This window comes from Ictalurus punctatus, chromosome 26, assembly GCF_001660625.3.
Source record: "Ictalurus punctatus breed USDA103 chromosome 26, Coco_2.0, whole genome shotgun sequence".
NCBI classification, from domain to species: Eukaryota; Metazoa; Chordata; class Actinopteri; order Siluriformes; family Ictaluridae; genus Ictalurus; species Ictalurus punctatus.
The window spans coordinates 1,868,440-1,892,945 of record NC_030441.2 but is presented as its reverse complement, the minus strand read 5'-3'; the positions used below and the strand labels follow the sequence as shown (position 1 = coordinate 1,892,945).

General features: G+C 39.6%; 2 protein-coding genes and 1 long non-coding RNA gene across 4 annotated transcripts in view; 1 reads left to right on the top strand and 2 right to left on the bottom strand.

The window, feature by feature from the left end:
* LOC108262343 (interferon-induced protein 44-like) overlaps window positions 1–24,506 on the bottom strand; it is a 53,429-nt gene that overhangs the window by 10,637 nt on the left and 18,286 nt on the right. The window lies entirely within an intron of this gene.
* On the bottom strand, window positions 4,064–6,870 carry LOC108261227 (interferon-induced protein 44-like). Its single transcript, XM_053676416.1, has 4 exons — window positions 6,671–6,870; window positions 5,019–5,052; window positions 4,579–4,777; window positions 4,064–4,222 (listed from the first exon to the last, which is right to left on the bottom strand). The coding sequence occupies exons 2-4, from the start codon at window positions 5,027–5,029 to the stop codon at window positions 4,064–4,066; spliced, it is 369 nt and encodes a 122-aa protein (XP_053532391.1). The 5' UTR covers window positions 5,030–5,052; window positions 6,671–6,870.
* Window positions 15,894–24,500, top strand: LOC124626355 (uncharacterized). 2 transcript variants are annotated; one of them, XR_008393554.1, is made up of 4 exons: window positions 15,894–16,167; window positions 18,327–18,408; window positions 23,532–23,620; window positions 24,198–24,500. It is a non-coding gene; the product is annotated as an uncharacterized LOC124626355 (long non-coding RNA). The 2 variants fall into 2 exon arrangements; XR_008393553.1 differs by lacking the exon at window positions 24,198–24,500 and having other exon boundaries at window positions 23,532–23,956.

The window sequence follows — 24,506 nt, the reverse complement described above, 5'->3', positions numbered from 1 at the left end:
GCCACCGTCGCCACTCAGTGGCTTGCTCAGTTGGGATAAATTCGCACCTTTAATATCTGTATACCATGTTGATATTTCTGTAAAGCTGCTTTGAGACAATGTCTATTGTAAAAAGCGCTATACAAATAAAATTGAATTGAATTGAATTGAATTGAACCTTCTGACCAATCGAGCATTCAGTACCACTGTGGGGTAAATAATATTAACATTAAATTGGAGATACTGAATTGTTGCCCGTGGAACATAGCATATCTCATAGCAGAAGTTTAAATTGTAAATACATTTTTAAAAAATTAAAGAGTAGTGCTGGTGACGTTAAAAAAAAAAAAAAAAAATAAATTGTTTGTTCTCCTCAGTGATTAGTGGCAACATTAATCAAACGTTTAGTCTTGGAGTTCTCCTCCTTGTTGAGTGCTGTATTGAGGCTAAGCCGCTGTGTCAGACCAAACCTCTTGGACCTTGTCATTTGGGGTTCCTCTGACTTTCTCCAGTTCCGTGTGTCACGTTACCTTGCGAGGAGACAAGCACGGGCAGGGCAGCAGCAGGGAGATGCGGAAATCATCGTGTGAGAAGTCCGTGACGACTTACAATGTCCAGCTCGAACTCGAGCGCAGGCGTGGACGGGAAGTGTAGTTCTCGTCGGCGCTGCAGCCGCGAATTCACCGTGGCATAACACCTTGCTTAGAAAAAACAAAAACAAAAAAAGCCTTCAGTTTACTTATGTTGGCTCAAATTTAGCCTATTACCCAAAAACATTTAAAATTCAACTTAGAAGCCAATACTCACATCTACCTCTGAGCCCAGTTGGAGATAGAAAGAATACACCAGCCGTGAGTGAGAAGAAGCAAGGGTCCAGCTTTATTGTTCCATTCCACCACACGAGATCCACACCGATGAGAATTCTCAGAAGTGATCCAACACCTGGAGCTCAAGCTCCAGTATTTATACATTAGGTTCGGAAGTGGAGAGAGACAAAACAATTTAGAGAGACCTTGGTCTCACTCTTATCTCGCGGGGTCAGCTTGACTCAGCTACCCTTATAAATGGCTCCTCATGGTTTTCTCTTAAAATTAAGGCCTTCCTTGCGAGCCAAGAACCCTCACCATTTGAGTCATGAGTAGGTTTACATTTTCCTGTATTTCTAGTTTATAATTTATTTTCATATTTGCACTATATTTCTTATTTTATATATATTTATACTACTTGAAAAGCGGTTTACTGTACTTCCAACTTCGTAATATCATTACAGTTCTACTGTCCTGCATATCCTACTATTCTGTTTTTTTTTAAAGAGTTTCTCTATTACTATAAGATATAATTAAAGTTATTCATGTGTGTGTATGAGGAACAGAGAGTGTGTGCGTATGTTGTGTCTACTTGCCCGCCCTTGACTGTACGAGTGTGTGTGTGTGTGTTTTAGCACTCCTCAGCTCAGCTCGTATACCTCTTTTTGGCTTTTTTTGACTACTACTGCTCTTAAAGATCTTTAAAGTGTAATTCCAATCCGTCAATGTCCGCCTAATCCCGCTTCTATGTGTCTAGGTGCCCGTTTTTTCTTCTTCTCCCTTTTGCTGGATGCTAGGTCTCCCTTATGTTTATTTTATGACATTTTTTATCCACAACACTTATTTCCTTTCTAAGTCGGTCCTCTTATTTTTCAGTCCTTTTATTTCAGTTTAGTCCTCTTGAGCGTTTGGCTAGGCCCACTCCATGGTCTGTTTGTGCAGGGTTGGTAGTTCACTGTGCTGCATGTTGGTCTCTCAATCCTCCAGCCTCAGGTTCAAGTCCAGTGTGGTGTAACGCTTTGCTTCCCCCTCTTTGGAGGTGTTCTTCTTTAAGTTTATTTCCCAAGGCCTAGCCCTAATTACTGAGAGAGTAGTTAGTCAGTGTTCCTTGGTAGTTAATGAAAGAGGATTCGTTCTTTGGATGTTTTAGTCCTGCACATTTATGTATGAACTATGAAACAGTATTGTACATTACTCGTGTTTGTGTTATTTGTATCTGTCAAAACATGTTTTGTGTAATGGTATAAATCTTAAAAAATAAGTAGGACCAAACGTCATTATAATTATTAATTTAATGGAATATAAAAAGTCCAGAGTGCAGTAGGAACATGACAACGACAGAAACACAAACCAGTTATGATTACAGTAGAAGAAATTAGCTTTACTTTAATAATGTACTTTAGACACAACTTCATGTTTTTTCACTGTCCTAAATACTCTGCACTGGTGTAGGGGTGGAAAAGAACAACAACAACAACAAAAAAGCCTTCACTCAGAGTTCTCACTAGGGTTTTGGTCTTCCAGAGCATCGTTGGCGAGATTCACAATCTGATCGAGCGCCTTGAGGATCAGAACATCCACGTCATCGTTCGTATCCACCTCCTCGTGGTAGTTCTTCACAGGGAAGATGTTGCTCAGTGGAATACCCAGCAGATTACTACACACCTGCATCTGAAAATATTTATTAAAAAAAAAAAAAACAACAACAATGAATCAAACAATTTATTTAACTGATAAATGATCAAATCTACCACAATTATAACAAATCACAAGTTGCAGAACGTAACTTTATTTAACTCCTTAAACAGATGCATTGACAAGCTTTTTGCTGTTTATAGTTGACGGCAACATCTAATAGGATTTAATAATTAGATTTACTTCAGTTTTTGGGGTTTGTTACTTTCCAGAAGTTCACTAGACTCGTTATCAGAACCTACTGCGAAGCGGAGAAACAGTGCTGCTGTGAGATCAATCTGGTATCCATTTCATTTTAATGCCTTTATGACTTCCAGGAAGATTTACTTTTACTTTGTGCTGTGTGAAAGTAAATATTCTAATATGGTGATATTGAACACTATTTGATTAAAAAAAGAGCCAAATAAACAGAACTGCCTTCTATTCATATCAGTATTTAGATTCATTGAGAACATATCTGTTCAATCCCAATATTGTAATCAGTTACAATCCTAATATACACCATTTAATTAGACAATTACCTTTTCTTTGATCTTCTTGCTGGTGTAGACCTTTCTTAGGTCCAGTTTAACCAGTGGACAGGCTTCATCCACTTTTGTCATGATGATAACTTGAGGCAAATCTGTACAATAGGATGAACAGTTTATTATCTACAATAAGACTAAAACAGGAATTCTAATATGATATGAAGATGATTTTCCTATAACAGCACGTCCTGCAGTGTTTAATTCTTATCACAGTCATTTATCACTGATTACAATTTTTATTAATTAAAGTTTTAACTTTAATTAATTAATTAACAGTTTCTCTTACGAGTCTCTCTCTTTATTTTCTCCCCTCATGTTAATAAGATAAAAACCACAGCTTGTCGTGTTCCTGAGAAACCACTTATCATAATCTCCTCTGTCCTTAAGATCAGAAAACTCTGTTGCAGCTTTAACTCTGACTGTTACAAAGTGTTGAAACTGGAGACTCCTTCCATAGAACAAATAAAAGTCCCTGTGTGAGTTGTTACTATAGAAACTATTAGAATGAACGGATTAATCTAAACTTGTGATTTGCTTTGCAGTCAGAACTACAGTCAGGGCTGCTGTTATAGAAAAACAATCAACACCTTCGGACCAAATCACACACAGTGGTATGTTATTGGGGAATAATTGTGCCACTATAAAAAACAATTCGAGATGATTCTAAACTATAATAACAGGACTTACTATACTCTGAAGCCACCTCACGGATCTCTTTCATCTTTTGAATAAGCTTTTGGTTCATGAGTGACACTCTGTTTGCAGGTATAATGTTGAGCAGGCAGAAGGTTTGATCAGAAACTTTGGGATTTGTTCTGTAGTTGTAGTCCTTCTCAGACACGGGATTAGCAGGATTAAACTACAAATTGGTGAAAGAATAAATATTACAGATGTTTTACTGTGCAAAAATCAGTGTAGGTTACTACAGAACTACAGCTGTACTATAAAGACTGACTACATGAACAGTATTCTAACGTCATATATATTAACATTATATACCGTAACAATGCTAGAAATAACTGTTTTGTGTCATATTGTGAGAGTAAAATGTTCTACTCACTTTATATCCTTCCTCAAGAAACCCCTGAGAGAAAAGGCTGAGATGATGTCCTTTACATGTGCGCCTTGTTCATCGGCAGATTCAAGTCCCATGACGTCACTGAACACAAAAGGTAAACGGGAGCCGTCCTTCCCCTTGATATGATGGGTTTTGTACTGTAAGAAAAAGACACAGATTGTATATGATTCTGACTCAGGATCAAATTCCATATTAAACACAATATTGAACTGTACAGTGCTGTGCCTCGTTAAGAGCTGAGGTCCACACACTAAGGCTTTCAGGGTGTTTAAAAAAACATTTTAAAGGCATGTCATTGGACCACTCCAATGTTCGGCTGAAGCGAGCCATAGACCGACTTTTTCAAGAGGACCAGGGATTGTATCTCTGAACCAGTCCTGAGCTTGAAAACTTTTGTCTGGAAGTGTGAAAATGATCTTAGTTTAAATCAAACTGGTTTATCTGTCTGCATTAAGAAATCAGACCAGTGAATATGTTGAGAAGTTGTACTTACAATTTTTGTGAAACTGGTTCCAGATCTTCCATCAACAAGAGTCCCACTGGTGATTTGCTCTTGGAAAGCGTTATTTACTGCATTAATGAAGCTGGACTTTCCTGCTCCAACTTCACCAACAACCAGAATCCTGACAAACTTTACGTCAGAACTGCAGAGCTTAAAGTTCCTCAGTTTTTCCTCCAAGAAGCATTTGCACCTATCAAAAACACAAAAAACGTCACAGAAGGATCGTACCATCCTGCCACTTAACTTCCTGGCAGTTAGTGACTGAAGAAGAACTTTAATTAAGAAGAAGTCAATAATCGTCAATAATAAAAGAAAATCAGAATATGTCACACTGATACAGTAAGTGAGCAGAAATGGACAGTTTTGTCAAAATCTAACAGGTTTTGAGGCTGAAATATGAACATTTCTTTATGGAAGTTAATACAACTCACCCCCAAGGCATTATCCTCCATGTCTTATCAAATTCTTAAAAACAAACAAAAAAATAATGTCACCCTGGTTACAGTTTTGCATTTATATGTGAAATACAGTTAACATGTAAGTTTCTAAGTCAATAAACATGCAGAGTGTTCAATATATTTCCATGTTTTAAAAAAATGGACCTCATTGCTAGACACATACACTTTTGTCTTTATACAAGGATTTTTATAACAGAGACACTGCAACAAGTTTACTCCTGTTTTTACATTTGTTGTTGTTGTTGTTGTTGTTGTTGTTGTTGTTGTTGTTGTTGTTGTTATAAATGGATAGTTTTTCATCCCAGAAATTAAAAATAATCAGTGTTAAACCTGTTCCAAATAATGTTCATTTTATGCTGTGCTCCATGATTTTAGTCGAGTCACATCACGTACTCGTGCGTTACACATTCTCACTCCTAGATTAACTCCCATAATTGGGAAAATAAATTCATTAATAACTAGGCTAAATCAGGAGTAAATAAAAAACAGTATCAGTATGTAATATTAAGGTTAACATATTGATCATCATCCGATAAATATTATAAGACTAAGACTCACCTGGAGGCGGTGGAGGTGTTTGAGATCATTGAGGTGTAGATGCAGACCCTCCCATTTTATTCAGTTCACTGAATTCAGATGAACAATGCTGATGAGAAAAGTAGATTTTGTCATGTAAGAAAAGGTTTTTAATGTTCCAGCAAAAAAAATATAAATAAATAAATAAATTTTTAAAAAGTTATCAATTTTCTTTACACCCTTAAACATGATCTTACTCTTTACACAAAGTCAGGTGATTTCCGGGTGCACGCCCTGTGAGTTTACATCATCTGCTGTTGTGCAGTTTTGTAGTAGTGGTCTTATATTAATGTCTTATATTAATGTAGAGTTTTAACACCTCAGGTACAGTTTATTTATATAATACAGAAATTAATAATCATGCAAATAATGACAACGGCCTCAAAAGTAAACAATCTGTTGTTTCATTCAGACATCTCTAATACAATATTACATATTTTTAGATGTTCTGTTTTGTGCTGCAAAAGGTTATTAAAATGCACTTAAATCTGTAATTAATGGCGACAGTACGAAAAGCAAGGCACCATTTAAAACCACAGACCAAAGAACTTGGCTAACATGCTAATTCTGCTGATTTTCAAATCTGATTTCCCAACAGCTGATCTGCTGGACTGAAGGACTGAGGCTGACATGTGACACATCCTGGTCAGAGTCTTACATTTACGGTGTATTAACTCTGAAAGGGAGTGAAATCTTTGTCTTATTCTAACTGTAACTAAAGTAACATAACATAATCGAATATATTCCATAAAGACAGAATATTACATTACTCTTATTTTAGCGATGCATACTTGGTACCCTTCTCCATTTAGGAAGAACTGTAATCCTAATATGTGTTCTTCTGTTCAAGGTTCGTCTGTCCAAGATCCTAAAACAAAGCCTGTTTGAGCTGCCTCAAACTGCTTCTTATCGGTACACAGATTTATGTCATGCTCTGCGTTTCATATCTATAGTAGTGCTTTAGTACAAGCGCTTCAGAGCGCTCTCATTATTCTCTCCTGCTTTATTCTATCCTGTATTAACCATCTTTCTGTAATAAACCTTTTTACCTTCAGAGGACGAGTCTGCGAGTGTTGTCTAATGTTCACGACAATTTGGCGTCTCCTGGCTGGGCTGCGTGAGTCTTTAAGCTTTTCTGGACAACAAGCAAACCGGAGGACGTTCGTGGAAAAGTTTCACCCTGAAGTAAGTGTTAACACACAGGCAATTTGCCCTTTAGTGCAGAGTGAAAGACCAATGAAGCCTTACCACTGACCTGTAGGAATCTTCAAGAATTTAGAATTAGAATTTTATGAAGTCATCGTGTATTGCTCTCTATGGAAGGGAGTCAATGATATAAGAAATGTGTGTATTACATTGAGAGAAGTATTACATGGAGCAATTTCTTATAAGAACTTCCAGGAACTTCGCCTCTGCGACGGCAGCGATATTGATGTTTCTTAGATCACAGCTTCAAAACTAAGATATATAACAACAGAGATCTCACAAAAGTGAGTACACCCCTCACATTTTTGTAAATATTTGATGATATCTTTTAATGTGACAACACTGAAGAAATGACACGTTGCTACAATGTAAAGTAGTGAGTGTACAGCTTGTGTAACAGTCTAAATTTGCTGTCCCCTCAAAATAACTCAACACACAGCCATTAATGTCTAAACCGCTGGCAACAAAAGTGAATACACCCCTAAGTAAAAATGTCCAATTTGGGCCCAGTTAGCCATTTTCCCTCCCTGGTGTCATGTGACTTGTTAGTGTTACAAGGTCTCAGGTGTGAATGGGGAGCAGGTGTGTTAAATTTTGTCATCGCTCTCTCACTCCCTCATACTGGTCACTGGATTATCATCAAGTGGCATGCCCCATTGACTCATTCCATCATGTCAGCGGTACATGATACATTTGGCAAATTTTATAAAATCCCTAGTGTTGAATTGACACCCAAAGTGTTTGAGTCCAATGGACTCATATAAACACTGTAGGGTGTGAATTCAACACTGTGGGTGTTTAATCAACATTGGTGATTTTGCTGTGCATATAGCCTTCTAGCTCCATTGTAGTCAGTTTGCTCTTTGAGCAGAATTAGCAGCCTTTGGACTGTGGATAGTTCTATGAGAGAGATAAAAGTAGTAGATGCAGAGTGTTTCTTTTTTGTCTATATTGCTCATTTCGTTCAGTGCTTTAATGTCTATAAAACCTGCAAAGATGTTAGGTATGAGATTTGTATTGTGAACTACACCGGATTTTAGTTACTATTGTTATACTTCAAGTTAGTCATTTCTCCTGGTTTAAAAGGCTGTATTCTACTGCAGAAAATCTAACGAGCAACGTCATTTTAAAATGATTGTCAACTTAAAAACTTGTGTTCAGAATTATAGTAATTAAGTACACAACGCTTAAAATCCTGTTAAATAATGTGGAAAAATGTCATATTTTTGGTTGGATGTGTACAGAAATTCATTATTAACCCTCTTAATTCCCGCAGTATTATGTCCCACAACCCTATATTACCCATAGAAACAGCATGCCAACCCTGAGCTCCCGGGCCAAAATTGGCCCCAAAATCAACATTTTAATTTTAACATTTTTAGGCCTTGAAACAACTTATAATAATGTATTTATTTTTATTTTTTATTTTATTTATTATTATATTACATTGAAATTGAAGCAGTTCAGTGTTTTTACTCCACTTGGAGCACAATTCTTAACTAGAGAAATTACGAAAAATGCTCGCTAAAACACTTATACTCATTTAGAAGAACCATACGAGCATTTTTAGTTAACTTCTACTATTACACCATAAGTTTATCAACTACATTCACGCTTATTCAACGTAATCTTCAGCATAATGATGTCATCAACCTTCCGGGTCCACAAATAATAATTAAATAAGTAAGTAATCAAGGCAGAGTAATGCCGGTATACCGGCCTTACGGGGATAACGTTTACACTGTAAAGCCGCTATATCGGTCTTACGGGTATTTGGCATAGATGACCAAGCCGCTATATCGTCCTTACCGGAATAGGTCAAAGACTGGCAAGTTGGGTTTTCGGCCTTACGGGGTTAGTGGGTAAATCATTTGCTAATTTTTCATCAGCCTTATATATATATATATATATATATATATATATATATATATATATATATATATATATATATATATATATATATATAATGAGTGTCGTATTTTTGGGTGGATGGTTGATTTATTTGTTGTCGTATTCTCATAATTACAGAAATGTAATGAGAATAATATCATGTGCACACCACTGTAGCAGCTCTTATTGTTTTTGTGCAGCTCTTTCCAGCAGATGTCGCTGGCCCCGCCCACTGACTACAAATCGCGTTGACTGCAAATCGAAACTGAAACTAAAATAAAGAATGAACGCTGTGTCTGAAACCGCTCACTAGCTCCCCATCTTCCTCCCTAGCTCCCTATCTCCCTATCACTGCCCAGATCTCCATGCGACCTTGACCCGTTCCTTTATCATTTCCAGCCAAATCTCATCTACCCATTATGTCACTATGAAGGTTTTTATGAAGGGAAAAAAATAAAATAAAAGCATTTGTCAAAACGTATTTGTTTCCTTGTGTCCACCAGCACATAACAAGGTTACTCCTATGACAGCACAATCTCTACACATATAGTGTAGAATTAAACACTTTATACATGCCTCAACATCACCTTATTCTACCAGAACAAAGCACAATGTTACTGCAGATTGAATCTGAGTGTTATTTTTAACCGTTATCAGCATCCTTTCACTTTCTCTTTACTTGAAGTCAGGGGATTTCCAGGACCACAAGTCTGCTGTTTGCACAGTGGCTTAGTAATGCTCTTGTATGAATGCAGAGAACTGCAAAACCTCAGGTATAGTTTAGTTGTAAAATATATAAATATAGCATTTTTATATCATATTTCACACAAATATACAGAAAATTTCTTTATAATAGACACTATTTAGTTTGATTCAGTTCTATCTAATATTACAAATTTGATTTGTGCTGCAAAAGGTTCACTGAGAATGGTTCATCAAGGTCTCTGAGAATGGCTGTATACAAGTTCCAAGATGCAAATCTCAATTTTATACATTTTATGTTACCTAATTTATTTCTGGCAAGCCAGTTAGGTTCTACAATATGTTCACAACAGAGTTCATTTTAAATCAATCGATTAGAAGCTCTAATTCACTATTTCACAATTCCAGTGGGTCAAAACCCAAGCGACTCCGCTAAGAAAAAACGATCGTGAACCTCCATAAGTCTGGTTCGTCGTTAGGAGCAAAACTACAGGTACAACAAACATCTGTCCAAACAACTGTATGCATTCAGGAAAGAGGCACACATCCCAAGGGTGAACAAACTTTGGTCCAAAATTGAACCAATCCCTAAGACAACAAATGAACTGCTGAAGGACTTGGAGGCATCAGGTACCAAATATATGTGCATCCATCAAGTTAGGGGTAGTTCATGGAAGAGGTGGGTCTTTAGCCCTTTTTGAAGATAGTGATGGATCCTGCGGTCCGTATTGAGGTTGGAAGGTCATTCCATATAATTATGGAATTTATAACATTCTGACTATATTGTCTGTTTACAGTAATGGCACCTTTACTATCATTTTTAAACTACAATGACTTTTACAATAGATTTTAATGACTACATATTGGTGCTGGTGGTATAATACTGCAAACACACACACACACACATACACACACACAGCCACACAGACACACTCACACAGAGACACACACACACACACATATACACACACACACACAGAACAGCTGTTATAGTTGTATGTTTATTAATGCAATAATTCCCATTCACTGAAGAATAAAGACAAAATATATAAATTACATAATTAAATACTGCTAAACTGGACAAGGTGTCACATGTAACATGTAACAGGACATAACAGGAGGCATTACCTTGATCAGACACATTGCTTTTCTCTACTGTGGATGATTTACATGGATAAAATGATGAACAAGTGAGCTGAAGCATAGCAGATGAGTAGCATTAATTTACTAATTAAATGAGCTATAAATTCGTCTACATCACATGCACACATTACACTTTTATAACCTTGAGTTAGTCTCTTGTGACCGCATTACGTGGTGTGCATAAGTAACTGTCATAGCATGTGCTGGATCCAGTGCTATTTTATACGCTGCTGAATGATGAGTGTGCAGAATGAACAGAATAATGAATAAGTGCCATAAAACAAAAACCTGCAACACCACTAAGGGTCTGGAATTAACAGATTATTGTAACATTAGTTGGTCACTGATGCTCCTAGTCACACGAGTTACATAAAGTACTCAGTAAAGACCAAGAAGACCAAGTAAAGAAGACCAAGGACAAAAGGATTATATTTTATCATTTAAGCCTTGAGGTCTGTAGCGAAACTCTGCCCATAGGCACAACGTGAAAACTGCGTAATGATGATCTTACAACGTTGTGGATTAAACCGTTACCGCCCAAGGGGATTCGACATTTTAAAAACCCACTTACGTAATAAAGCAGGAAGTATTACATGACCAACCTTTTCCTTAATTTTCTTGCTGAAGTAGACTTTTCTCAAGTTTTCCTTAACCAGTGGACAGCACTCATCAATATGTGTCAAGATCAGCACTTGAGGGATATCTGCCATGCAGAGAGAATGATTTTCTTACAGCTACCAAGGATTAATGCTGAATATTATATTCTTGATTATACAAACCAATGAGGAGACATTGGGCGACTCCTGCATGTTTTTATTTTGCTTGGTCACATATGCTCATACAAACTTTAAAGTAAATTTCATTAGGTTTTCCCCTTCACTTTGATTTTTACCTTAAAAACAGATCTTATATTTACATTAGATTTATCTTTACGTCTTGTTTATGAAAAACTATTCTTTGCTTGCCTCATGTAAAAGACAATGGATAGCCATGATTAATAGTAAAGCTGAGAGTTTTACTCGTGTTACTCACCAAGGTCACTGACCTGTTCCCTGACATCCTTAATGCTTTTGATGACAGAATCATACATGACAGGGAGGGTTTGTGCTGACACAACGCTCACCAGACAGTGAACTTTATCATTCAGAGTGGGGGCGTTAATGTACCGTGGATCACCATCTCATAAAGGACACAGGATTAAACTGAAAAATACACAATTATTTTTTATTACACAATATTCTTTGACAGTCATGAATATTGTGTAATAAAAAAATTAATGTAATTCATTTATTAATATATTATCCATAACATTTTAAACTAAAGTAGTTATACATGAACATGATAAACTGATGACAAATTTAGTTCTGAAAACTAAACTGAATAGTCTATAACTGAAAACCGAATTTACTCGTTTCGTATAACTCGTGCTTGTACTCCATGCTGCTCCGGCTCTGTCCGTTACACGGTGCTGAAAGACACTGTTAGCTGAGTTGATGAAGCTGGACCAAAAGACCAACTAATGGTGCAGACAAGGACTATTTATACCCATGAGTGCTCATTAACCAAAACATGAATCAGGTGCAGGTGGTCATGTGACAACTAGTGCAGTGGCTGATGGGAAGTGGAGTCCAGAGTTTCCCGATACGTGACAGAACCCTCCCCCAAGGGCGCTACTCCCGGAGCGCCCAAAATTATATGTCCTCCATCTGGTGGTCCTGGCCCCCTGGAGAACATGTCCCCCGCAAAACCAGGAGGCCAGGAGGCTGAGATATTTCCTCGGCAGAGCATGAAGGCGGCGCGACGTCCCCAGCTGAACTGGAAGGCCGAGAGAAGTCCCCCGTGCGGCCAGGGAGAGGAGCGTGGGTCTCCTCGAAGCAGAAGGGGGGAACGCTAGTTGCCATGGAGCAAGCGGGCTGAGCGGCGTCCGCAGCTGAACGGGGCGGCTGAGCGGCGTCCGCAGCTGAACGGGGCGGCTGAGCGGCGTCCGCAGCTGAACGGGGCGGCTGAGCGGCGTCCGCAGCTGAACGGGGCGGCTGAGCGGCGTCCGCAGCTGAACGGGGCGGCTGAGCGGCGTCCGCAGCTGAACGGGGCGGCTGAGCGGCGTCCGCAGCTGAACGGGGCGGCTGAGCGGCGTCCGCAGCTGAACGGGGCGGCTGAGCGGCGTCCGCAGCTGAACGGGGCGGCTGAGCGGCGTCCGCAGCTGAACGGGGCGGCTGAGCGGCGTCCGCAGCTGAACGGGGCGGCTGAGCGGCGTCCGCAGCTGAACGGGGCGGCTGAGCGGCGTCCGCAGCTGAACGGGGCGGCTGAGCGGCGTCCGCAGCTGAACGGGGCGGCTGAGCGGCGTCCGCAGCTGAACGGGGCGGCGGGACAGCCTCCTCGGCTGTGCAGGGCAGCGGGACAGCCTCCTCGGCTGTGCAGGGCAGCGGGACAGCCTCCTCGGCCTGTCCCTCCGAGGTCGCCATGTTGACCTCAGGTGAGAGCTCCACAGCTGAGACCTCCCCGTAGGCCTCAGGCTGGAGCTCTGCTGTCCTCATTGCCCCCCCAAAAAAATTTCTGGGCCAGCCTTCACCTCTGGACTGTGCAACAAGGTGTGCCTCCCCTGCAGTGGAAAGCCCCAGATGCTCAGGTTACTTTGCTGGCTGTGTCGCAAGGCAGACTGTGGCGTGAGCGGAGCTTGGCGGTGCGTGTCTGCGGACTGTGGCGTGAGCGGAGCTTGGCGGTGCGTGTCGGCGGACTGTGGCGTGAGCGGAGCTTGGCGGTGCGTGTCGGCGGACTGTGGCGTGAGCGGAGCTTGGCGGTGCGTGTCGGCGGACTGTGGCGTGAGCGCAGCTTGGCGGTGCGTGTCGGCGGACTGTGGCGTGAGCGCAGCTTGGCGGTGCGTGTCGGCGGACTGTGGCGTGAGCGGAGCTTGGCGGTGCGTGTCGGCAGACTGTTGGCGCAACATGGCAAAGTACTCCACTAACATTGGTGGCATCCTTACGCCCCAGATATCCATCTTGGCGCTCTGCTGCTCCTGATTGTAGGTCTTTCGTTCTGTCACAGATCGGAGTTGAGCCAGAAGCAGAAGCAGATGCAGATAAAGACATTTATTTAAAGAAACATACACACTATGACAACCTTGAAACACACTGTGGCACCCAACAAACATCGAGACATGAACAACAGGAGTCTAAGACAACGAAAGACCAACTAATGGTGCGGACAAGGACTATTTATACCCATGAGTGCTCATTAACCAAAACATGAATCAGGTGCAGGTGGTCATGTGACAACTAGTGCAGTGCAGTGGCTGATGGGAAGTGGAGTCCAGAGTTTCCCGATACGTGACAGAAACGGGAAGTGAACGAACCAAAACAAAATCATGTGACCACTTAGAAGCTGCGCCGCAGTGCCCTGTAACATTTTTTGTAACAGATGTAAGCAACAAATGAAATGAGATCAGAACTTTTTCTCACCTTCGTTGTGAAACTGCAACATATGAAAATCAAGTGACATACAGAAATGTTTTAAGAGAAAAAAGTAAAACAAATATATAACCCCAATTCCAAAAAAAACTTGGGACACTGTGTAAAGTGTAAATAAAAACAGAAAACTATTACACCACGGCCAGCAGAGGGCGCTGTGCCACGACTCTGGACTGGTCACATGACTGTTTTGTTTTCGTTCGCTTTCTGCCTGAGTTCTAGTATCTGTTTTGAGGTTGTGCCTGATTTAACCCAGGTGTATTTGGTTTAGATTAATTATGTTGGGTATTTAAATCCCTCGGGCCTGTGCGCACGTTGCGCGATATTATTTGTAGGTAGAATACCTGTGTGAGAAGGATCAGTCTGAACGGTGTAGCAGCTCTGTTTAGCATGCTAAGCGGTCTTTGTTTTCTGCCTCGACTCTAGTCCCATGTTTTCTCGTTAACTCTGGATAGACGGCGTTCCCTTGTTTGTTTGTTTGAGTCATTGTTTTTTAATAAAGAGAGTGCTCCTGCACTTATTTCGTGTCTCTCCCTCTGTTTCGTAACAAAAACAATGATTTGCAAATCTCATAAACCCATATTTTATTCACAATAGAACATAGAAAATATATCAACTGTTTAAACTGAGCAAATGTACCATTTTAAGGGGAAATGAGGTCATTTTGAGTTTGGTGGCCGCAAAACATCTCAAAAACGTTGGGACGGGGCAACAAAAGGCTGGGAAAAAATGTTACTAACAAGAAACAGCTGGTGGTTAATTGGGATCAGGTCAGTGAGATGATTGGGTATAAAAAGAGCATCTTAGAGAGGCGGAGTCTTTCAGAAGCAAAGATGTGATGGAATCTGGACGGAAGCAGATGTTGCTCTAAAACTTGTATATACTTTTCAGAACTGTTGGTGCCTTTCCAGATGTGCAAGCTGCCCATTCCATAGGCACTACTGTACTGAATTAAATTAAAGTGGGAAATAAGAATAGTTGAGACATTTAGGAAATAACCAAAACAAAACACGTGTCAAAAGTAAACAAAATCACTGACAACCCGGAAGCGTGCGCTGACGGGCTTCTGGCTGCTGAGCACACTGCCTGCTCCGGCGCCAGATAATATAATGCCATATAATATGCCCTAGCTTCTCTGCTTTCTCCTTAACATTCCTGTGAACGAGCACTTGTGCATATATAGTCACAGTTTGCACTGCACTCCTTGTCTTATGTTTGTCGTTCTTTGCTGTTCTCTTTGTTGCTGTGTTTAGGTCTTTGGTTCATGTGTATTCTTTGACTTAGTGTTTAGCCACAAGGTCATAGTGTCTTTTCTGTGCTGTTTTGGTCTTTATTAAAACCTTATTATCTGCACTTGCATCCGCCTCTGCCTTGAAATCGTGACAGAAAGCAATACCTCAACATGGACGCAGCAGAATTATTCAGGGTCTAAGAGGATCTGTATGAAAAGGAAAAGCTGAGGTGGGAGAAGGAGGGAAAATTCTCCTTCATTAATAACAATAGGGAATAGCTCGACGTGATGTACTCTGTCATGGGGTATATCAAAGGGGAGCCTTCCAACCAGGCTGGAACCATCTCCCATCCTCCCCTCCCCCACTGTGGATCTAGTCCAGCCCACCGTGTCGATGGAGAACGTCATTCAGCCTCCCTGTTCGTCTGAGGATGCTGCTCAGTTGGTGTGTTGTTTTGGTCTTTATTAAAACCTTTTTATCTGCGCTTGAATCTGTCTTTGCCTCCATTGCGTGACATTCAGGCGCTTATAAAATGTGCCCATTCCAGTCATGGGTGTGTCTATAGCTTTATGGGAGAAAGAAACTTGAAATAAAGAATCTTGAAATTCCTGCTCATGAAAAGGCAGTAACTGAAATGTCACTGGATGACCCGTGACTGGGCAGATTCAGTGGCGGTATTGTTGTAAGAAAAGGCGTCTGGTATCGGCCACCCAGTACTTTTCTAAAAACTTTGTAAAAGCTCAGCTAAATTTCAGCACTATAGAAAATGAAACCTTAGCATTACTTTTTGCTTTGCAGCACTTTGAGGTGGAAGTCCTTTACCTGTAATAGTTTTTACTGACCATAACCCAACGGTTGATGTGATGGTCTCTGGTGGTCCAGGGATTCAACATACAGTATCTGACAAAAGTGAGTACACCCCTCACATTTTTGTAAATATTTGATTATATATTTTAATGTGACGACACTGAAGAAATGACACTTTGCTACAATGTAAAGTAGTGAGTGTACAGCTTGTGTAACAGTGTAAATTTGCTGTCCCCTCAAAATAACTCAACACACAGCCATTAATGTCTAAACCGCTGACAACAAAAGTGAGTACACCCCTAAGTGAAAATGTCCATATAAAGTGCGTAAGATGAACGCATAAATAAATAAATAAATAAATGCGCTTTGTGTCCATAATTCATAAAGTTTATTTATCGTACTTCCACATACTCTCAATATGCTTTACATGGAAGAGGATCTCCAAGGATCATTTCACTAGGGTCAAACACATTAGCCAGTTGAGCATGTACACAAAATAACTCGAATAATTACATAGACTTTTGTTAGTTTTTTTGTTTGTTTGTTTTTTACAGGATATAAGGTTTAACTCTCTAAATGTCCACCTTCAGCAGAATTAATCAAACATGATAAAGGATTGTCATAAAACTAAAAGTTACCAACATGGAGAGTTGATAGAAATATTGCTCTGCAATTATGTAACATATACACTAAATAATGTTCTTTTGGCCACTATTGTCTTGACTGCAAGCTCTCTCCAATGGGCCAATGCATATGCGAAACATAAAATCATAAAAACATCATCTCATTTTGCATCTTAAACACACACACCCAACCCCGAAAACACACACACCCCAAACACACAGAGGGCTGTATTCAGAGTGTTGAAATTGCTCATTCAGAGAGAATCGCAGGCTACTTGGAAGTTACGCAAGAGTTATGCACATGGAGAGGAGCCTAAAACACAGGTTTGCGATTGTTTCCCGCATGAGGACACATTTCATGAACTTTCATTGTGCACACAATGAATTGTCGGCACACAATATAAAAATAAAATGCTAAATAATAGCATGCACTGGATCAAGTGCTATTCTATAAGCTGCTGAAACAAGAGTGCAGAGTTTTTTTTTTAATTTATAGGTTTAAAGGTGGTGGTCTAGATGCAATTGAAAAACCCCGTCTCTGCTCAAGAAAAGCCTGGCAACCTCAAAGGCATTAACAACACACAGGGGATTCGATTAATCTGAATGGCACACAGAGAGCAAGTCATAACTCGACTCTGAATAGGAGTAACTTTCCCTGCATGAATTCTGGACTCTGAATACGGCCCGTAATTCTTGTTCACATTAAATGGGACTGGAGGGGCTCTTGTTGCATTCCAAATCCTACGCTGTAATCTATATGTCACATTTACACTACATCACGCAGCATTTATAAATGATAAATTATAGTTTACACCACTCTATTGGCTGAAAATCGGGATTCGTCGACGAAGTACACAAACACGCACGAACAACTACGGTGACAACATAAGGGTCACAATATTTCAGCTTTTTTTTCTTGCTTTAAATATGGATTCAAAGGGGAACCCATTAAATAGCTTGTCCTACTTTTGTTTTTGTTTTTCTTATAGCTAGCTAGCAATGTTCCTCGACTTTTAGCGTATTCCTTAACATATCAATCAGGGTTTTTTTTTTCCCTCCAAAATTTTGTCCCGTGTTCCCCTTTGAAAACCTCGTAGCTGGGTATCCAACTCAACATTAAAGCACAAAAATGGTGATTCCAATTATTATTGAAAAATGAATACACAAATGTCAATCGCCAGTGAAGGAAAGCCCAAACATAGTACACACATAGAAACACACACACACACACACACACACACACACACACACACACACACACACACACACACACACACACACACACACTCTGACACATTGCTAGCATTTCTTGACCTTAACAATGTTTAAATAGTTTGTTAGCATTTAATTGTGCTTATCTCTGGAAGCAGCATGAGAACAGTCCGTACATCCTGGCTGCAAAACCTTCACCAAACGTCGATGTTTCAGGGATTTAACGTTTTAAACCCAAGATCTCTGCCTTCCAGTAGGTCCTTTTTAAAAAAAAAATCCTTGATAAGATCAACAAATCAGTGTTTATTTGTTTATTCATTGAAGCGTGGCTTTAAACAGATCAGGCGCTCAGATGAAGACGATGCTGTGCTTTTCTGTTTACGATTTATTTTGTGCTTTTTTTTTCTTTTTTCTTTTTTAATCCAGCATGGCATCCAACTGGTCAGCGAGGTCATCGAACATGCTTCCAATATCATCAAGAATGTTGACTGTGCTTTTAAAACATAAGGTGGGATTTGAAAATATTTATTCATTTTAATTAGTATCAACTAATATTTATTAATTGTAATATTTAATGATGAATTAAAAAATACTTGTCTTCGGTCATGATCCTTTCCTCTACAACCTCCAGTGCTGCAGCTAAGGAGTCACTGGTCTCGTCCAGCCTTAGCTGGTTTATTTCTTCTTCTCCATGAATTCTGCCTTCATCCGTTCCGCTGACATTTGGCGCCCTCTGTCGAATTTCATCTGCAGTTACAACGCCATCTTCTGTTGGATGTCTCCTTCGATCTGCATCTGTCTGGCCACACCCACTTTCCTCCGCCTCATCAGCACCTGCTCTGATCCCTCTGTGAGCTTTGTGACCTCGCTGGAAGTTCCCATCTCTTGCCCCTTAATCACTGCTATCTCTTTCCTTTGTCTCTTTTGCTCGTCATCCTCGTTGTGTTTTTCCACCTCTTGTGGCTCTGCCTCAAAAGGGCTGGGAATGTCCACTGACAGCCCTGCCATGGAAGACCTCGGGGGTTTGACTGGGGCAGATCCGCACCCAGGGGTAGAAGGAGTTTGGGGGGTTTGGGGGCTCTGAGCAGGAGATGTCAAAGGTCGTGGGGACAAAGTGTGAGATTCTGCTGGTTTGGGGATCGGGGTTGATGGACTGAGTATAGGATGATCCACTTGCTCGGGGAGAATGGTAGAGGAGTGTGGGTGTGCGTTTAGGTCACTGGGTGGGGTAAGTGTGTGTGTTGGTAAGGGCTTCATTTTGATTGGTTTAGGAAGTGTAGGAGGAGGGCTTGGCTTTGGAGACACAGGCAGTGGAACTCTTTTGCCCTCCACTAAAGAGACAAAACCATCAGAGAAAAAATTATGAATATATACATAAGGTATATAATCTAATTCGAAAGAATCATAAACCCGACAAAATATTTTAAAAACTAGGAATGAAAAAAATTCACATAATGAGACGTAATTTCTGCTCTTTCAGCATGTCTTTAAGGCTGGTTTAGCAATTTCTCAGGCATTATTATCCATGTTAATTTAGCAATACCTGTGCTGTGTTGGTTCTCCGGTCCTGGAAGTGGGACTCTCCTGGTTGGGGTGGGAGGCTCAGGCTTCCTGAGGCCCAGAGATGGTTTGGGGGAAACTGGAGGCTTCAGCGCTCGCCGGAAATACATACATAAGGCTGGTGAAAAAAAAAGTAAATGATTAATAATGAATTTCCGTACACATCCAACCAATAATTTCCACATTATTTAACAGGAATTTAAGTGTCGTGTCCTTAATTACCATAATTCTGAACACAAGTTCTTAAGTTGGCAATCATTTTAGATTTTCTCCAGTAGAATACAGCCTATTAAACCAGGAGAAATGACTAACTTGAAGTTGTAGAACAATAACTAAAATCTGGTGTAATTTACAATACAAATCTCATACCTAAGATCTCTGCAGGATTTATAGACACAAAAGCACTGAATGAAATGAGCAATATAGACAAAAAAGAAACACTCTGCGTCTACTACTTTTATCTCTCTCATAGAACTATCCACAGTCCAAAGGCTGCTAATTCTGCTCAAAGAGCAAACTGACTACAATGGAGCTAGAAGGCTATATGCGTGAATGATAAATGATTTAAAAAAAAAGTATCAATACATGAAATTCGATTACACAATGTAGTTGACGTTTACACGAATAAGCAGAAATGTAATCATGCTTTTCTTTCCTATACAATATCATACCTTCTGTATCTGCATGTAAGTGTTTATTTTAAATTGAGACACAATACCTAGGGAATCGGTCATCAATTTCTTCTGAAGACATCTGTGGAAGAATAACCTTAACATAAGCTTCATTTCTTAACTGAAAGTGAACTTAATCATAGATTTAATCTAAATAGGTGATGTACTTTTATTTTGCTTACTCCTGCACTGCCTGACCTTTGAACTTTTAATATGTTTGATTTTCTTTTCAACTAGTGTGCCGGTGGAGTGCATGGTGAAAATCCATGTTCCTACATTCATATGTTATGTCAGATGCCAGACTCTCCTAGGTTGAAGGCACTTCATAAAAAAATAATAAAATGAATATAAAAAAACCTGAATATGAACATGAAACAAGACAGATCCAAATAAACAATAAAGTTCCAATGAACAGTAAAGCTACACGTTCTCTTCCTCTAACTTGTTCAGTACTTGTAATACAGATTAAATACGTGTGAGCAGAAGATGTAAACTATGGATCTGGTCCAATGTTATTTGGGAACAAAGAGCAAGCTGAATTTTCTCAACATAAATGTTGTGTGTATTTTGTTATCAGATTGTCTAGACGTACATCAAACGTCTGATGAACTCTCTGTTCCTCAGTAATTAGTGGCAACGAGCGCCACCTGTGACTGTCTTATTTAAGGGCTTCTTACAGGTTGCTCGAGCAGTTAGTCTTGAGTTCTTCTTGTTTAGTGCTGTATTGACGCTAAGCCGGTAATATTGTAAACACTCTGGAGTTTATCGCTGTAGTTTCCCTAGTTCTCTCAAATTTTCTCGCTGTGTCAGACCAAACCTCTTGGACCTTGTCTCTTGGGGTTCCACCGGTTTTCTCCAGTTCCTTGCTTTAAAAAACAAAGTTTACTTACTTCAGTTTACTTATTTCCTTTGTAAGTCGGTCCTCTCTGACCTTATTTTTTTCAGTTTACTCCTCTTGAGCGTTTGGCTAGGCCCACTCCAAGGTCTGTTTGTGCAGGGTTGGTAGTTCACTGTGCTGCATGTTGGTCTCTCCAGCCTCAGGTTCAAGCCCAGTGTGGTGTAACGCTTTGCTTCCCCCTCTTTGTGGTGAGGTGTTCTTCCTTAAGTTTATTTCCCGAGGCCTAGCCCTAATTACTGAGAGAGTAGTTAGTCAGTGTTCCTTGGTAGTTAATGAAAGAGGTTTCGTTCTTTGGATGTTTTAGTCCTGCATATTTATGTATGAACTATGAAACAGTATTGTACATTACTCGTGTTTGTGTTATTTGTATTTGTCAAAAACATGTTTAGTGTAAAGGTAAAAATCTTAAAAAATAAGTAGGTCCAAACGTCATAATTAGTAATTTAATGGAATATAAAAAGTCGAGAGTGCAGTAGGAACATGACAGCGACAGAAACACAAACCAGTTATGATTACAGTAGACGAAATTAGCTTTACTTTAATAATGAACTTTAGACACAATTTCATGCTTTTTCACCGTCATAAATACTCTGCACTGGTGTAGGGGTGGAAAAGAACAAAAAAAAGCCTTCACTCAGATTTCTCACTAGGTTTTTGGTCTTCCAGAGCATCATTGGTGAGATTCACGATCTGATCGAGCGCCTTGAGGATCAGAACATCCACGTCATCGTTCGTATCCACCTCCATTTGGTAGTTCTTCACAGGGAAGATGTCGCTCAGTGGAATACCCAGCTGATTACTACACTCCTGCATCTGAAAATATTTATTTTAAAAAAAACAACAACAATGAATCTAACAATTTATTTAACTGATAAATTATCAGATCTACCACAATTATAACAAATCACAAGTTGCAGAACGGAACTTTATTTAACTCCTTAACCAGATGCACTGACAAACTTTTTGCTGTTTATAGTTGACAGAAACATCTAATAATATTTAATAATTAGATTTACTTCAGTTTTTGGGGTTTGTTACTTTCCAGAAGTTCACTAGACTCGTTATCAGAACCTACTGTGAAGCAGAGAAACAGTGCTGCTGTGAGATCAATCTGGGATCCATTTCATTTTAATGCCTTTATGACTTCCAGGAAGATTTACTTATACTTTGTGCTGTGTGAAAGTAAATATTCTAATATGGTGATATTGAGCTCTATTTGATTAAAAAAAGAGCCAAATAAATAGAAGTGCCTTCTATTCATATCAGTATTTACATTCATTGAGAACATATCTGTTCAATCCCAATATTGTAATCAGTTACAATCCAAATATACACCATTTTATTACACAATTACCTTTTCTTTGATCTTCTTGCTGGTGTAGATCTTTCTTAGGTCACCTTTAACCAGAGGGCAGGCTTCATCCACTTTTGTCATGATGATAACTTGAGGCAAATCTGTACAATAGGATGAACAGTTTATTATCTACAATAAGACTAAAACAGGAATTCTAATATGATATGAAGATGATTTTCCTATAACAGCACGTCCTGCAGTGTTTAATTCTTATCACAGTCATTTATCACTGATTACAATTTTTATTTATTAAAGTTTTATTAATTAGATGCATTCAGTGTTGTGGAACATCCATGATAGAAGTTATCTTCTGTTATCGCTTCTGCTCTAGCAGCTATAAACAGTTTATCTTACGAGCCTCTCTCTTTATTTTCTCCCCTGATGTTAATAAGATAAAAACCACAGCTTGTCGTGTTACTGAGAAACCACTAATCATAATCTCCTCTGTCCTGAAGATCAGAAAACTCTGTTGCAGCTTTACCTCTGACTGTTACAAAGTGTTGAAACTGGAGACTCCTTCCATAGAACAAATAAAAGTCCCTGTGTGAGTTGTTACTATAGAAACTATTAGAATGAACGGATTAATCTAAACTTGTGATTTGCTTTGCAGTCAGAATTACAGTCAGGGCTGCTGTTATAGAAAAACAATCAACACCTTCGGACCAAATCAAACACTATGGTATGTTTTTGGGGAATAATTGTGCCAATATATAAAAAACATTTCGAGATGATTCTAAACTATAATAACAGGACTTACTATACTCTGAAGCCACCACACGGATCTCTTTCATCTTTTGAATAAGCTTTTGGTACATGAGTGACACTCTGTTTGCAGGTATAATGTTGACCAGGCAGAAGGGTTTATCAGAAGTTTTGGGGTTTTTGTTGTATTTGGAGTCATTCTCAGACGCGGGAGTAGCAGGATTAAACTGCAAATTGGTGAAAGAATAAATATTACAGATGTTTTACTGTGCAAAAATCAGTGTAGGTTACTACAGAGCTACAGCTGTACTATAAAGACTGACTACATGAACAGTATTCTAACGTCATATATTTTAACATTATATACCGTAACAATGCTAAAAATAACTGTTTTGTCTCATACTGTGAGAGTAAAATGTTCCCCTCACTTTATATCTTTCCTCAAGAAACCCCTTTAAGGCTGTGATGATGTCCTTTACATGTGCTCCTTGTCCATCGGCAGGTTCAAGTAGCATGACGTCACTGAACACAAAAGGTAAACGGGTGATGACCTTCCCCTTGATATAATGGGTTTTGTACTGTAAAAAGACACAAATTGTATATGATTCTGACTCAGGATCAAATTCCATATTAAACACAATATTGAACTGTACATTGAATTGGTATTTAAAGGCATGTCATTGGAATACTCCAATATTCGGCTGAAGGGAGCCATAGGCCGACTTTTTCAAGAGGACCAGGGATTGTATCTCTGAGACCAGTCCTGAGCTTGAAAACTTTTGTCTGGAAGTGTGAAAATGACCTTAGTTTAAATCAAACTGTTTTATCTGTCTGCATTAAGAAATCAAACCAGTGAATATGTTGAAGTTGTACTTACATTTTTTTGTGAAACTGGTTCCAGATGTTGTATCAACAAGAGCCCCACTGGTGATTCGCTTTTGGAAAGCATTATTGACTGAATTTATAAATCTGGACTTTCCTGCTCCAACTTGACCAATGATCAGAAGCCTGACAAACTTAACATCAGAACTGCAGAGCTTAAAGTTCTTCAGTTTCTCTTCTAAACTGTCTTTGTTCCTATCAAAAACGCTCTCTGAATGCGGCCTCTGCAGGTTCCATCTCATTGTCAGTCGGACTTTGGAACTGTCAATCTGCTGTCAACAAGGCAGATTTCATTTCTGCATTTGCAAACCACTCCAATCTCAGCGTGCTGGCTCTGACTGAGACCTGGATCCATGCTGAGAAAACTGCCACACCCGCTGCCCTGGGCTCCAACTTCCACTTCTCCCATACCTCACGCCCCAACAGACGAGGGGGTGGTACAGGTTTGCTTCTCTCCAAAACATGGAAATTTACCTGCCTTTCTCCCTCTTGCTCATACACGTCCTTTGAATTTCATGCTGTTACAGTCACTGACCCTG